A 16,815-nucleotide genomic window follows, 5' to 3' on the forward strand; every position below is an offset into this window, starting at 1 on the left:
ACCAGATTCCTTAGATATGTTTATGACTTTATAATGGGTAGTCTGTGATCTGATACATAGTAATACAAAAAACACTTAGCACTTCTGTGATATCCACATACACGAGACACACAAATATATGAGATTTTCTTCAGTTTATTTTTTTCTTTATAGGCTTTTGCATGTCTTCCCAAGTGTAGTGCATTATATTTTTTGACAGGAGGATCATCAGAGGTATGCCCCTCTGATCATGTCTGGCATACTGTAGCTGTTACTATTGATTGATGCAACTGCTTATCTCCTCATTTCAACCATTGTCCCAGAGTGGTTGTGCGCTCCAGTCTGATGGGCTTGCTGTGAACCAGCCCCCCCTCACTGTATTGCAGTAGTGAGGATAAATATATCCCCCCCCCCTCCTCCTCCTCCTCTCCCTCCTCCTCCTCCTCCTTTAGTCCGCAACATCCTGACTGGCCGAGGCTGGTGATCGCAGGCAGCGGCAGCGGCAAGCCCCCACAAGACGGATGAATTAGAAAACCTGCTGTAACCACCGCCACCCCCCTTTCTTTTCTTTTATTCATTATTTATATTGAAGAGTCGGTCTGTAGGCTAAACATTGCTGCCCTCATCTTGACAGTGTGAAAGCGGACACAAGGTTAGTAAAAAAAATAAGTCTGTTTTATTTGTACATAGAGTTAAATATAAGAGTAAGCATAACAATCAAAGCCAAACGCCTGTGTGTTATCTGCTCTGTATGCATGGAGCAGTGAAACAGTAAATCAGTATTTGTCCGCAGGACGCTTTACTGGGGTCCTGCTTATAGCCATGGTAACATCTTGGCATGGGCAGAACTTGTTAGTCCAACTCCTTTAACTTCAACTCAGAGTGTGTGACATGAGCCTGACACACACATGCGCGCGCGCACACACACGCACACACGCACACACACACACACACACACACACACACACACACACACACACACAACCAGTAGCCTACAAGTGCGTTATTCTCCACTGGAAAGTAACTGTTTATGTGTTTTCCTACGCCGATGTACCATTCTTGGTCATTCCAGTCAGTGCTAATTATTCTGTGAAGTGAATCCCCAGCGCCTCTCAGATAACACAGCACTGCAGCTGCCCTGCTGTACAGCAGACCAACTGCAAGGGCTATAATAGGAAGAAGAGGTAGGGTTGCGCAGCTGACGATGCTGATTCTGAGGAGCCAGAGCTCTGCAGTACTATTTAAGTCACTGCCCTGTCGATCTTAAAGGCTTATTAGTAAATTGTTACCTCCTTAAAACACCTTGGTCTGTATCAGTCAGGAAGAACCTGTGTTGATGCATGTTGGCACATGTTGTGTTACATTTAATCAACATGGGTTTTTGTGGGTGTATATATTTTTGTGTACAGGCATTAGACTGTTTTTCCACTGGGCTAAATTGTAAAATAATTTCTATGGGAATCCACATGAATGGTACTCATGACTAAAGTGACCAATTTACAGTAAAACAGTAGTATATACTGCTTATAGAACTCAAAACCTTTTGTGTTCTTTTTAGTAATTTTTTCATTGCTACGCCCTACCAGTATTTCTGAGACAACACCGTCAAGCTGCTGATGTCTCAGCCCTTACTAAAACGTAACAGAATAATAAGTGACATATAAAAAAAAGAAATAAAAAAAATGGTTTAATAATCTTTTGTAAATCCCTTACTCACATTTTCACAATCACCCATTGCTGGTTTCAGATGTGTCTGTTTTTTCCTTCATACTCCTACAGTTTGCCTTCAGACAGGTTTAATACTGTTTTGCTGACTGCTTTTCAACCCGTTAGGCTTCCATAGACAGATTCACTATGGGGATCAAGGCTGCCCTCCCCAGATATGAACTGTATCTCTACACTGCTGTACTTGCCGGGGCCTTGATATGGGCTGGCAGTTGGATAGCTGAAGCTTCAAGTGGTGAGTGCACGACATATCAAGTGAAGTCCAAAGCACATACATTAACACAATTCTAGAGTTTATTGATGTTCACTGAAGTCCATTCATATTTATTGGAGTTGGAGCCAAATTGACACATTTTGAGCAGCTTTTGTTCCAACTTTATGAGTAAAAAAACCACACAACAACACAACTCAGTCAACACTTTCAGTCAGAATAAATCTCACTGAAAAATCACTTAACATGTTACAATGGGAATTTAATATCAACATGGGTTTAAAAAAAAACAAGACCCCTACCTATAACACTGCTCTATTTAACTCAAAACTAAGCAGACTAAAATAGACCCAACTCCCCCTCCCCTCCCCTCCCCTCCCCTAAGGAATTCCAGCATGTTCCTAATAATATGAAGGTAATTTAAAGACGGTCCAATTACTTTCTAATTATTTTCCTGATGGAGATATTTCAGACTAAGACTAAATTACACTGAGTCAACTAATACCAAAACAGTTCCTCCCGAAATACTGCCAAATGTTTGCATGTATTCAGAAAGTAAAATGCTTAACTATCATCTTAACACACTGATCTGAATGGAGTGTAACCTGGTGAATGGTACTGTCTGTTGCAGTCTGTGCAGTCAGATTAGCCAGGGCAGAGCCATGTTGTCAATCATGATTTTGTCTCAATTCTCTTGAATTGGTCATTTTTGGCTGCTCAGTCTATGGGCATTTATACTGCTCCTGTCTGCATGTTACAGTAGCACTGTATACCCGTAATAGAAGCTTGGCTATGTTCCCAGAAGTAAGAGGCTTTCCCTGACTGACCCTCAGATTTTTGATATCCTTTTTCATGTCCATTAGTATAATCGGGCAAAGCTGGAGGAGCTACTGTGCGGGTGCATTTGTTGCCGTGTACTGAATGTCTCAACATCACTGCCATGATTCTGATTATTATCACACTTATTTTTAATACGTTTATTATTTTCAGTTTCCGTGTCAACGTTTTTAAAGCAGTAACCTAATCTCCTACATCCAGGTTATGACCGTTTAAGTGTAGATGTCGGCCTCAAAAATAGAAAGCTTTGCATTATGTAATATTTGAGGTTATCAAATGAACTGAACGTGCACTCACACTTTAATATCACTGTGAATGACCCCCCACCGCGCCCCCCCACCCACCCACCCACCCCACCCCAAAAAAAACAAAACAAGTTTCCCAAAATCCGGATTTGGATTATGGATTTGGCACTTCTCAATCTAGAAGCTCAACCAAGAAGACCCAACACCTTATTGATTAAACACTACGTTTTGTTTGGTGAATATCCTGTGAATATCCTGTTTTCTTCTGTATTCAGAGAATGTAAACAGAAAGGCCTTTAAAGAAAGTGTGAAACCAGGATGGCATTACTTTGGCAGGAAAATGGTAAATGTCTCATATATGATCCCCTTTGTGTATCTCATTGTGTTCTATAATTGGATTTACTGCTGCAAGATGTCAAAAGAGAGTGGTTGTCGTGTGTTACCAATGCATCTATCTTTGCCACAGGATGTTGCAGACTTCGAATGGATGATGTGGTTCTCTACATTCCGCAATCATATCCTTTTTGCTCTCACCGGTCACGTTATCTTTGCGAAAATATTCACCCTGCTCGCTCCAAAGGTGCGTACATGTAAATGAATGTCCATTAGCACTCTCAATCTGACTGCATACAGGTATAATGGACTGTCTCTTTTTAAGTGTGTATTATGTATCTATTTATTGTGTATATATACATATGTGTGTGTTTGGGTGTGTTTGAACTCAAGCTTTGCTCAAATAAAGACCATGCACGAGATTCAATTTGATATGAGCTGTAAACATATTAAATGCAAAGCTACATTGTAAACAGTAGGCCTTGGGCCGTACAAATAATTCAATCCTGTTCAGTTTACTTCTATTCTATTCTATTGAGCAAAGTATAATTTGTCACACTGTATATTTGTACCCCAAGGTCTAACACATAATAATTGATGCTTCAGCATGAGTTGCCTGCTGTCTGTTGAGTGCACCAGTTATTCTTTCCTGTGAATACTTTTGACATATTTAAAACAGTTACATGTGTTTTAAACATGTTTTCTGTTTTGCACCACGCTTACAATGAAGATTGGCATACATGGATGTAAGGTAACATTAATAAACTTGTGAATTGTATAACATTTGTCATGTGTTTCATTCAAACATTTATACATGAACAGAAGAGTTGATGTTCTTTTTACACAATTTAACTTTTCCATCCTAAAGTATGTCCATTGTTGTAGATGCAACAGTGTTGTTGTAACGCCATTCTGCACGTGTTTGCATTAAATCATGAAGCGTACAATAGTCCTGTCATAATGAACCACTGACGTTGGCCCCTCTTTACCCACAGCACAGATCCTTGATCTTTGGTGTGTACGGTGGTTTGGCAGTCCTGATCACGATGGGCTGGACCTTCATGGCTCTGGTTCTGTCTCACTGCATCATACTCTACAGCATCGCCCTGGTAAAGATGAAATGGTTGTGCTTTGTGGCCGGCCTTACCACGCTGGCCTCCCTCAAGCTGGAGCCCTATAACTCCTGGCAGGTGAGTGGGTGTTTCCAGGTTCAAACCTCAAATGAGAGGACAGGCTCTTCCATGCCTTAGATGCATGAAAACTGAACACTCGAGCGCCTGATATAGAATAAGATGTGGGAATTTGTATCTCATTATATCTCATGTTAAACAAATGCAATAAAGGAGCCTGAATGGGAGGATACTTTACACAAAATGATGATGTTTGAGGCTCAGAATGAGTGACTCCTTCTTCAGGAATCCTTGGTGACTGGCTCTTTTGACTGCAAGACATCCTGTTCTATGGAGGCTGCGGCTTCAGCATCATGCGCTGTATGAGCTTTGCTTTAGAGAACTGTGAGAAAAAAGATGGAAACTACACATTCTCTGACCTGCTGAGATACAACTTCTACCTCCCCTTCTTCTTCTTTGGACCTATCATGACTTTCGACAGATTTCATGTCCAGGTGAGGATATTAACAGAAGGTGATGGGGAAAAAATGAGGAAAAGTGAAAAGTGAACAGCCATCTGAAATGTGACAGTTAGTTATTAAGTCATCACTCATCATGTGTGCACATAGTATCGAAGACTCCTTAAGGCCCATGTAATACCCACACATAATGGCATGTGTTTGTATAACTCAATTTAAAGCCATGGGTACAGACAGAAAAGAAAGACTTCAGGCATATGAACACTTTTATTAAAATGACTTTCCACACATAGCTGTATGGAGTTTTATAATCTGAACAATAATAAAAATAATAAAGTGCATTTATATGGCACAATTCATGCATAAAATGGAATACAAAGTGCCAAACACATAATCAAAACATTTATGATAAGACAATAAAGACATCAAATTAGAACAGCAGAAAAAGACAAGATAAAGCAACCATCAGCTGAAAACACTTCAGGAGAAGGCAGTGGTAAAAAGATGTGTCTTAAGACTTTATTTGCTGTAACGCTGTCTTTTAATTGGGTGTACAGTATGTGCCCATTCTAAATCCTTTTTAATATTTAGATATGTTTGGGCCCAATCTGGTTAAACATCTGCTGAGATGCTGGGATGGTCATAATAATTTCACAAAACAATGACAGCTTGTTCATAAAACAGAATGTTTTAAATTCCGCAGGTGAACAACACCCAGTTGACCCGTAAGGAGAGGGAGATGTGGAACATCACCTCCAAGGCTTTGGTGCATCTGGGAGTGATTCTTGTGGTGGACGTCTTCTTCCACTACCTCTACATTCTGACAATCCCCAATGACATGAAACTGGTCACCAAGCTTTCTGACTGGTGTTTGGGTGAGTTAGATTTATGTTTCCACACTGTTTTCATGTGGCTGTGGTCACTGTGACCTGCTCACATCGTATTTACTTAAGGGCGAATATCTAATATTGCTTCCAAGCATCATGTGCTTTATCAAACATGATAATCTACCACTCTATTAGACGGTGATTTATTAATATTTCTCAATGTTTGCTTGGTTTCTGTGTGTATCATTGCAGCTGGTCTGGCTTATTCCAACCTGGTTTATGACTGGGTGAAAGCCGCCATGATGTTTGGTGTCATTAACACCGTGGCAACACTGGACCACCTTGACCCTCCTCAGCCTCCCAAGTGTATCACCATGCTCTATGTCTTCGCTGAGACGTACGTATGACTTGACTTGTGTGCAATATTAAGAAATAGTTGTGTTTCTTTGTTGATCGTGCTAAACCTTGAAATTGTGTAAAACATTTACTTGGAAAATGTCTTCTGTCTTTTTTTAGGCACTTTGACAGAGGCATCAATGACTGGCTGTGCAAGTGAGTGTTTGAGTTGGAAATCATGGGTTTAAATGTCAGAAACTACAGCATGATATAGAGGAGGATTTTGGTTCTTCATTAAGGTAAATTTGAGTTGTAATTTTGCAGGTATGTTTATGACTATATTGGCGGGGATCACAATCAAATCTTTAAGGAGCTCCTGGCAACCATCTGCACCTTTGCCATCACCACCTTGTGGCTGGGCCCATGTGAGCTGGTTTACATCTGGTCCTTTTTCAACTGCTTTGGCCTCAACTTTGAGCTGTGGGTGGCCAAGCTCTTCTCCCTTCCGCCATTGTCTACCATAGAAGTGAGAAACATTAAGATAAACAATCACTCTTTTAAACCCACAGTTAATATACGGAATTGTGCAATGTGTCATTTTGTGCCATGTCCCTTACTGCACCTGTGTCCTCTGCATCTAGCGTGTGATGGGTGAAGCCATGTCACGCAGGATCCGGGGTTTGTTCAATGCTGCCAACTTCTGGACCATTGTACTCTACAACGTTCTCGCCCTGAACAATTTGGAGTTTGCCAAACTGGTGGGAAAAAGACTGATTTTCAAAGGTGGGAAACATCAAGGGTGTATTATATAAAACCAAACTACGGCTCTTTTGTCAATTCTAGTCAAAAACAACTCAGACAGACATCAAAAAGCTACAGAATCTCAAGGGGTGCCATCCCCTAGATATCACATCTTCTTTGTTGCTTTCTTTCACATAAAATAAAGTTATAATAACATCAGAGCATTGGCAAACTTAGACTTTGTTCATCTACAGCTGAACATCTACGCCGATCACAGCATGAAGAAAGCTTTAAACTCATACTGTCTTCTCCTTTTCCCCCCTTCACTTCCTCTTTCTATCTTTCTATATTCTATCTTTTCTTCCAGGGTTTCCTCTGTCCTCCCTCTCAGTGTTACTTGTGACCTACTGTGGCGTGCAGCTGGTGAAGGAAAGGGAGAGACAACAAGCGCTGCTGGACGATCCGGAGCCAGTGAAGCCAGTAGATGGGGGCAAAGAAAAAGCCGAATAAACAGGGAGAAAATAACTGACTGTCACAGACTTCACGATCAACAGTCCCCTCACATTGTTCCATCAACGGCCTTGTGAACTGTACCCAACCAGACTGTAACAGCCAGTCAGCACCTGTATTGTTCACAAGCCTGCGTTTTTGCTTTTGTTTGTCAGAAGTGAGGCGATGTTTTGAACTGTGAAATATCCTCAAGTGCACTTGCTGTAGATAATCGCCACATCCTTTGGCCCAAATCCACCGATGGTGCATTTTGTATTTTTATTTTATCTGAACAAAAGATTGTTTAACAAATGATACCTAATAGTATATTATTAATAGTAAGACAGGAACAGCTACTTTGCTCTGTGTGGTCTCCTGTGTTTATGTTTGATTCTTCTCAGATTTGGACATTCTTCTTTTTTTATAATCATCGTCAATATGATTATTATTATTGGTAGTGAGATGATGTCTTAATTTTGCCTTAGATCATAATCATTACAATGTTAAACACTACTGAAAGGGTTAAAACTTGAAATTAGGGTGCCACATACAAAGTGCAATGAAGAAAATAAACAAAGGGTGCTGTGGAGATCCTCCACATAACTTGCAGCTGATTGTAATGTAAATTTGCTCTAATGTCACAAAGCAAATTTACAAGTCACAATGTATAGGATTATCTACTTTAAAGTTGAGGGAGAATGTATTAGATTTCTTGTAATGCTGAAAAATTGAATGTAGTTCAACCGTCCAGCGAACGATAGCTTTACTCCACTACCAGGCGACTACTGTATGTGTGACCTTTTCCCTCCACCCTCTTACACATGATCCAGGCCCCCTCTGCTCGCTATGAAAGGCAATAGGCCCTTAAGCAAATATGGGTCACTCTTATTTCGCCTGTCACTAAAACCTGCTGTCTGTCTACAGGGCAGCAGGAAGAGAGAGAAAACATTTATACCTTTTCCTCATTGTAGGGTTTTTATTCAAAGATGTCCAAATGTTTGACTTGAAATAAAGTTTAGTTTCATCCAAAAGTGACACAAGTATAAGCTTGTTTTTTTGCAGTCTGGAGATGAGACTAAAACGAGTGTATTGTTGTTTCCTTGGATGGGTAAGCACAGCCTGCATTAAAACACTTGAACAATATAACTGTGTTTAATCAATGGAAATAGGTTCCTAGTAACACCGTGTTGGGTTTATTTGTGTGAAAGTAAAAAAAATCACAGCAAGATGGCCCAGTTTGACCAAAGCTGATCCTTGACTGCAATTAACACATGCATGATAAAAACATGTAGGCTCACCCACACAGGTGTTTCCACTTAGTTTGCCGGATTAGATCTTTTGCCTTTGTGGGCGTGTACCATCTGAACTTAACGGACACCGCCGTCACTCTCCAATAGGGTGGGACTATATACACCTTCACCATGATCCTTTTTCATGTTGACATGTCACAAAAGCACAGGTGTAAGTAATAATATTAATGAGAGCTAAATTCCTTGTACATACTGGTTCACTGTCACACTGTCATGGCTTACTGGGAACAGTTAAATGTTGTTAGTGTTGTGCTTTCCCTACCATGAAAAGTCAAAATGTCTGCTGTGAAAACCCCTATTCTTGTAAGTGCTTGTATTTGGTGACATCATGTAATTTTCAGCAACTTCAACTGTCAGAATAATAAAACTTTTTTTTAAGTGTGTGGGTGTGCAGTGCTTTTAATATACAGTATTTGTATCCTTTCATCTATTGTGTAGTGTTCCCCTTATATTAAAGAACATTTCAGGCATGGACACCATACTTGTTCGGGAAATAATTTACCGTTTTATCACTTTCCCCTGCTCTAGACAAGTCAAAATCCCTATTGTGAGAGGTTGGAAGGTTTAATCTGTGTTCCCAATTATTGATCAACAGATGACACACTAATTATTGTTCCTTTAATAGTTCACCAAAAAGGTTCCCTTACATTTAAAACAAATCCATATAAATCAATAAAAACATCATAAGCCGAAGATTTCCCATTTCAGCACAGATGCGTTTAGGCACTAATTCATAAAATATGACTCAGACATAAAGTGTAAAGTCCTAATACCACTTGTATGTTCAGTCATTATTTTAGTAACCCTATTAAACTATTAAAGTAAACTAGTAAACTATATTCTGCGTATGTATGAGTGAAAGTGGTCGACTTAATCATCCACAAATTCTTCTTGTTTCCCCACTGGAGTTGGTGTCTATCTCATTTTTGACCAATAGGTGCCAGTGTTGTTTATCACATATATTTCTGGATTGAATGATCATGTACAAGTGATTACACAAATTCCACATACTGTACCAAATATAATGTGTGAACATGTCTCATAATCAATTCCATGTGAATTATGAGAAGAATTTGACTAGCTATCTGGAAGATGATTCATTTGATAATATACCATGTTGTCCAAACCTGGTGTTAAACAATTGCACAATGAATGTTTACTTTAATGTTTCATGTGTTGTCACATTTTACTTTTTTGTTCAAAAAAAAATGTAAGAGGCACTCTCTGGTGATATAAATACAAGGGCATATCACTTGTTAAATAGTGAAGTGATAAAGTGTGATACTTGCTGTGTTAGGAACCTGAGGAAGGTTCATGGGGACGCTGTGAATAAACAATATAATTAGGTATGGGCCAATGCTCGGTGTGTTTCTTGTTCTGAAGTTTATGCTATTTTCTGGTGTCAGAGTTTTACTATGTATATGGCATGCTAATTTTCCAAGAACAACATACCAATATGCACTGTATACTGTCCTGTACCTCCACTTATGTACATGCAACATGCAACAATAATGCAACTTTTGAAAAGTGTGTGTAAAAATATCAAAGTAATAGAGCCAGTCAGACCGTCTGGTGAGAGTTCTTGCTGGATTTAACATGCTGTCACCCCTATGCTTAGTCACTCAGCTGTTTGTGGGGGTCTATGTGGTGCAGGAATGGATAGGTCCAGCAAAATGGATTCCTCAGCTTTGTGAGGGTCCTCTCTAAAAATACCCAATGAGTTACAGAGTGACTGACGGCCAGGGACAGCTGCAACCACCAGCCAACCAACCAACCAACCAACCAACCCGTGGAGACTGTCCACAGCAATCTGAGCAGCCCTGTGTACCCTGACAGTCCGGCTCTGTTGTAGGGAGGGAAACGGAACCCGACCAGGACAAGGAGACCGAACAAAATGGCTGCCCTAACTATAGACCCGATTGAGCAGCCTCGGATGTACCAACAGACCCTGCTTCAGGACGGACTGTGTGACCTCTTAGAGAATGACAAGTTTGTGGACTGTGTACTCAAAATTCAGGACGAGAAGTTCCCCTGCCACCGCTTGGTTTTGGCGGCCAGCAGCCCTTTCTTCAAGGCCATGTTGCTGTCTGACCTGGAGGAAAGCAAGAAGCGTGAGATTGTCCTCAAAGATGTGGAGCCAGGTGTTATGGGGATGATCTTGCGCTACTTGTACACCTCTGACATTAATCTAACAGAACAGAACGTCCAGGATATCTTCATTGTTGCAAACATGTACCAGATCCCCTCCATCTTCTCTGTATGTGTGTCCTACCTCCAAGAGAAGCTAGTGCTGGGAAACTGCTTGGCTATCTTCAGGCTGGGACTTCTGCTGGATTGTCCCAGGCTTACTCTGATTGCTAGAGAGTTCATCTGCGAACGCTACCACGTCGTTGTCAGGGACCCGGACTTCCTGCAGCTGGGCCCGAGTGAACTGGCCATCATCATCACCTCTGACGCCCTAAACATTGAGCGGGAGGAGCTGGTGTTTGAATCTTTGATGGACTGGGTCAGACATGACGAGACAAACCGTGTTAAGGACCTGCCAGAGCTGTTGCACTGCATCCGTTTCAGGCTCATACCTGTGAATTACTTCAAAGACAAAGTAGAGTGTCACCAGTACCTTCGGTTCAACCAGGATACAAAGAAGGAGCTGGATCTTGTCAAGGATGCTTACAGGGGGTGTCTACCAAAGCCCAGGAAGCCCAGCAGTGACGAGGCAAAGAAGGGAGAAGAAAGTGATGATGAGGACGATGAGGAGGAGGGGTACTTGCCTGGAATACTCAACAACAACCCTCGTTTTGGGATGTTTGAGCTGGACCTGATACTTATGATCAGTGTCACAGGGACTGTGGCCTATGACCCGGTAGGAAACGAATGCTTTGTGGTCTCACAGTCCACAGAAATTCCCAAGAACCACTGCAGCCTTGTGACCAAAGAGAACCAGGTGTTTGTTGTTGGAGGACTTCTCTACAATGAGGAGGACAAAGACGAACCATTCAGCTCTTACTTCCTGCAGGTAGTGTGTGAGTCATGACAACCATTACTGGTTCTTTGTGACCTAAATATACCTCACTTATCATTTAATTTCTCTTCCTTATGCTTCTCAATTCCTCACATATCTTTGTTTTCCTCCCCAGTTTGACCCAGTAAGTTCAGAGTGGTTAGGGATGCCGTCACAGCCCAACCCTCGCTGTTTGTTTGGTCTGGCTGAAGCTGAAAACTCCATCTTTGTTGTTGGAGGAAAGGAACTAAAGGAAGGCGAGCATGTCCTGGACTCAGTCATCATCTATGACAGACAGTGAGTGTGGATACCAAATTTAACCTTTGTAATGATTTGTTTTGTATTCAGTATCTAAATTAAAACACTCTATTGCGCTATTGCAAGGCACGTCTTTTCTGAAAATGTATTCTATTCATCACTAATCAAGCCTAATTTCAAATAGTCAGCAATTTCTATTAGATGTCATGACATGTACAACCATCACTCTCCTAGTCACATTAAAGACATTACATATGTTTGATAGATAGCAATGGATATGAAATGCCAAATGAAAGTTACTTTCCTTTGAAAACCTTGTATCTCCAAAATGTCATGGAAAAAACTCCAACAGCTTTTTCAGCTTTGTGACAATCATAGACTGTATGTTAATGGACAAAGCATCCTGTGTGCCAAAATCCTGTAAACGTCAACTGCCTTAAACCTGCATTCTATCTGTATTCCAGCAGGGGGCGACACATGCGATTGCAAAACGAGGTGGGTTTCTGTAGAAGTCTGTGAGAAAGTGACCCACTTCTAACTTGATTTATTACCTCAGTAAACATTTTCATGAAAAGTTTGTTGTCTCAATTGTTAGTTTTAAGTCTGCTGCAACACAGAATTTTGTTATTTTTTTTTAATTATGGTTAGGTATGGTATGGTAAGCAGGGGGTGTTTTAGGGCGTGGCTATGATGTGATTGCCAGTGAAAGTGTGACGTCACACATGCTCTGTCCATTAAAATAGTGAAAACTAATTTTTCAGCTAGTTTGTTTATTTTTTAAGTCTAAAAAGTTGGAGAATTTCTCAACTTTTAACGTAGGCCATTCAGATTATCTGAAAAATCAGAAAATTTGAGATGCAGTTCTTTCCGTTTTATTTGGAAGACAGCTTGGCTTCTTGAATTCCTTAGCATCGCCATCACTTTTTGAATTGTTGCTGTATGAGTCTGCTGATTCACTGTTATCTACTACAGGATAAATTCACGAGGATGTATCATCATTTTTGTACACAGGTCATTCAAATGGGGAGAGTCTGACCCTCTGCCTTATGAAGTGTATGGCCATGGAACCGTATCACACAAAGGTCTTGTCTACGTCATTGGAGGAAAGTCTCAAAGCAAGTATGTGGCAATCATCCCAAGATTGTATTTTCACACTGTGGGTCCATCATCATTTATTCTGTACAATCTATTACTCAATTTGTAACTGTATCACTTTGAACGTCACAAAGAGTTTGACATTTTACAACTGAACCAATTCATATTTACTCCAGCAATTAAGTATTGTACTTCGTTAAATTTGGGGGACACTTACAAGAGAAATTAATATTTTTAAAAAAAAAAAGAGTCAAAATCGAGGCAGCACAGCCTGAGATATCCTGACCTTAAGTCTCTAGTATGGGCCAAGTTAAAAAATGATTGATCCTTTTTTCCATGATGCAACTCAACAGCATATTCATTAGACCCTCCCTACCTCCTAAATGTCCCATTCTTCTGAACTCCACACCTCCAGTTCATGACATCATCAGTTCTCCTTGTGATGGGTCAACTGAACTTCATGTATAAAATGAAGAACCCCTTTAACACACTGTATTAAATGTTTGTGCAGGAAATGCATGAGAAGAGTTTGTGTCTACAACCCCACTAAGTTTGAGTGGAAGGACCTGGCTCCTCTGAAGACGGCCCGCTCCCTGTTTGGTATCACCGTTCACAAAGACCAGATCTTTGTAGTGACCGGGGTCACGGACGAAGGCCTCACCAGCTCTGTGGAGGTCTACAACATTGCCACCAACAAGTGAGACAACTGATTTTTCTGTATCACCCACTTCATCTCATTGCTTTGAGGTGAAGCACCTGTCCACAGAAGTGGAATGACTCATTGAGCGTGAAGAGTAGATCATTATTAGGTCATAAAATAGCACTTGTTGCACTGCTGTGGGCATCATACATTAATATAGCCACGCATTTAACCCCATCCTCACTTCTAAGTGTGTGTGTGTGTGTGTGTGTGTGTGTGCGTGTGCGTGTGTTGTTGTGTTCTAGCTGGTCTGAGTTCACAGAGTTCCCTCAGGAGCGTAGCTCTCTCAATCTGATCTCGATGGGAGGTTTCCTGTACGCTGTGGGGGGCTTTGCCATGATGCCCAGTGAAACCAGCGAGGAGCCCGTCCCAACAGAGATGACTGACATCTGGAGGTGAGAACCCCATTCACTACAGTACACATGATGAGTGATTATATTGGGATCACAGTTTTACTAAGAGATTTCATCCTACAAGTACAGTGACATAGTGATTTGGCCAGTTACATGTTTGAAAGAATTCATGCACAGCAAAGGAAATTCTGATGCCACACTCAGATTAAGATGATTTCTTACAACTGGGTCCTGTGTTGTGTTGACTGAGGTTATGTCTTGTCATTATTTTGGATGTTTTTCTTTCAGTGATGTATTGAATGTTTGGTTTGATGGTTGTTTTTAATGTGATCGTGCACGGCAATGTATAGCTGCACAAGTTTTGGGTGAACTCCAGGAAGAATTGCAGTGGCTAGGGCCCCAGCTAATCAAATCTCATAGACTTTTCCCAAAGGATGAACACAGGTTTCATGAATAACCTTCAAGGATAAATCCAGGGCTATTCTTTGTTTTTTTCTAATTGTTAACCAATCCTATTAACCAAAACAAACACTTAATTGACACTGACAAGTATTACCTGTTGGCCATAGTTTATTCCTCTGTGTCAAAGAGGAAGTTCCTTTCAAATTTAAGAACCAAATGCACATTAATCCGCAAATGAAAATAGATGCCCAAAGTTCATTATTATCTACTGTAAGTAATATTTTTTTCTAAAAACTACAGCGCCCATCTGTTTTAGGAAATTACCAAGTCTTTTTAGAAAGTAAAACAACGTTGTTGGGGACCTGATCTAAAGTTTTACATCTTTAGTGGGGACAAATGGGTTTGGGCCATAGAGTGCCACAGTCAAGGTGCATTATTGTTGGTTTAGATCTTGTCATGAGATTGGTTGACAACAAGAAAAATACAGATTACACCAAACTTAAAATATGAGAAAATACCTGAGAAGAAAAAATCATTAACCACAAAAAAATAATTCCTATACTTTACCTTTTTTCCCTATACTTATACTTCCAAAAGGCGCCCTTAAGTCAAATTGCAGGCACAGAGATTGAATATTTATTACTGTATGCTATCTAATGATGCTATAAGGGCACCAAACACAGACATATTTATGTTTCCCACAGATATGATGAGTCAGACATGTGCTGGAATGGGATTTTGCGGGAGATCAGCTATGCAGAGGGATCCACTATTCTTTCAGTGCGTCTCAACACTCTGCGCCTCACCAAGTTATAACTGAACTGAGCTCTTAATGGTGCTGAGAGCTTAATGGTGTAACATTAGCATTGAAGTGAATGATTGTAGCATTCTCATGATGGACATTGGCCCAAAATTGGTTTAGGGTACAAAATGTTTCAGTTACAATTGAATTTGGTCTCTGAAGATGAAAAAGTGTTATGAAATCAGCAACAAGTTGTTTTACCTTGTGTTTTACAGCAGGGGGAGACAGTTACAAGTTAAGTCTAAATGAGGCTAGATGTGAAGGACATGAGTTAGAATATCACACCAAATGTATTTTATAAAAAGCTAAAATGTTGATTTGTACATCTGATTTTTGTTGTTCTATTATGTTTCTTTAATACCTGTTTGCTTTATTTTAAGCAGATATAAAGGTAATGGTTGACTGTATTGCTTTAAGTGGTGTATCTTACTTTTAGTTGAAGAACTGTCCACAGTGCAAACGGTTTTATTCATCTTCATTTAACATTTTGTTCAACAACATCTTTACAGTTGATTCCACATATTATACAGTACGCCATATTTACACAAAATGTACATTGCAACAAATAGGATACACTTTAGTTACATTATGAAAATATGAAAATATGAAAATAGCATGAGTGAGTGGCATTTAAATGTAAACATCGATTTCCAGTTGACACCTGAGCACTATAAGCCATCACCACAAAACACATCATAAACAATTTTTTTTACCATTTATACAGTCTCATATTGTATACAATAACTGTGTGTAACAATTAGTCTGAGGTACTTTCAGTTAGATTCAGTTCAGTCTCAGTTTTACACACACTGGTACAACAAGAAAGGGCACTAAAGTAAACTTCAAACTCCAACATTACTCCCACATGAAATGTGACACTGTCCCTGCCTGTACATATTAATTACTAAAAAACGTCTTTTTTTGTGTTGGAAGTGGCATCAAATACATGTTTGAAAACATTATTAAACACAGAGATATAACTTCTATCATGCATTATGTCATTACACTTACATCAAACAAGACTAAGCATCTACAGTCAAGCAAGCATCAGTGTGAGACAGCGCTTTGAGTTTAAGGCTAGCATGCTAACATGTTCTCAATGAAAATGCTTTAGAGTGTATATATGTTTAACATATTCACCATCTCCGGCATGCTAGCATTTGCTAATTAGTACTATACTCAAAGTATAGGCTAATGAGAATGCCATTAGTTCTGCAGTTACTAGTCCTAAATCAAAGTATTGACGACAATGCTAAATGAAAAGTTAAACGTCTTGTGTGAAGGATTTAGGGGCATCTAGCGGCGAGGTTGCAGATTGCAAAACTTCCCCCATGTGCCAAGCATGTAGGAGGCCAACACGAAAATGCTTCACCATCACCAAAGTCATCAAGTTTCATCTACTCGGAACAATGAATGTCTGTAAAACATGTTGTGCAAATCCATCTTGTAGATAATGACATATATTACTAGATAAGTTGAAAGCTTGACATGCTGGTGGAGCTAGATAAAAGTCAGAATATTTTCAAAGTCATTAAGGTTTGTCCTCTGGGGACAATGAACGTGTGTACAAGATGTCATGGCAA

The 16,815-nt window shown here is 40.0% G+C and overlaps 2 protein-coding genes across 2 annotated transcripts; both read left to right on the plus strand.

The window, feature by feature from the left end:
• The first annotated feature begins 419 nt into the window (after positions 1-419).
• LOC116699019 (protein-cysteine N-palmitoyltransferase HHAT-like protein) lies at positions 420-8,346 on the plus strand. The gene is given in 13 exon segments (XM_032531382.1): positions 420-631; positions 1,813-1,939; positions 3,273-3,340; positions 3,464-3,577; positions 4,326-4,520; positions 4,746-4,770; positions 4,773-4,954; positions 5,622-5,793; positions 5,998-6,142; positions 6,262-6,297; positions 6,406-6,607; positions 6,723-6,864; positions 7,190-8,346. Coding segments are annotated over 12 exon segments (1,530 nt in total). The 5' UTR covers positions 420-631; positions 1,813-1,833; the 3' UTR covers positions 7,333-8,346.
• A 1,984-nt stretch (positions 8,347-10,330) lies between these two features.
• On the plus strand, positions 10,331-16,689 carry LOC116698927 (kelch-like protein 40a). The gene is made up of 6 exons (XM_032531178.1): positions 10,331-11,637; positions 11,759-11,919; positions 12,892-12,999; positions 13,487-13,672; positions 13,921-14,070; positions 15,135-16,689. Exons 1-6 carry the CDS (start codon positions 10,516-10,518, stop codon positions 15,244-15,246), a joined length of 1,839 nt encoding a protein of 612 aa, XP_032387069.1. The 5' UTR covers positions 10,331-10,515; the 3' UTR covers positions 15,247-16,689.
• Positions 16,690-16,815: the final 126 nt, after the last annotated feature.

This window comes from Etheostoma spectabile, chromosome 12, assembly GCF_008692095.1.
Source record: "Etheostoma spectabile isolate EspeVRDwgs_2016 chromosome 12, UIUC_Espe_1.0, whole genome shotgun sequence".
Taxonomy (NCBI): Eukaryota; Metazoa; Chordata; class Actinopteri; order Perciformes; family Percidae; genus Etheostoma; species Etheostoma spectabile.

Bases quoted from the DNA above. Each gene is read 5' to 3' on its own strand.
- LOC116698927 (XM_032531178.1), top strand. From the start codon at position 10,516: ATGGCTGCCCTAACTATAGACCCGATTGAGCAGCCTCGGATGTACCAA. The intron at 11,920-12,891 runs GTGAGTGTGGAT...TTTTGTACACAG, and splicing joins GTCATCATCTATGACAGACA to GTCATTCAAATGGGGAGAGT. The intron at 13,673-13,920 runs GTGAGACAACTG...GTTGTGTTCTAG, and splicing joins TACAACATTGCCACCAACAA to CTGGTCTGAGTTCACAGAGT.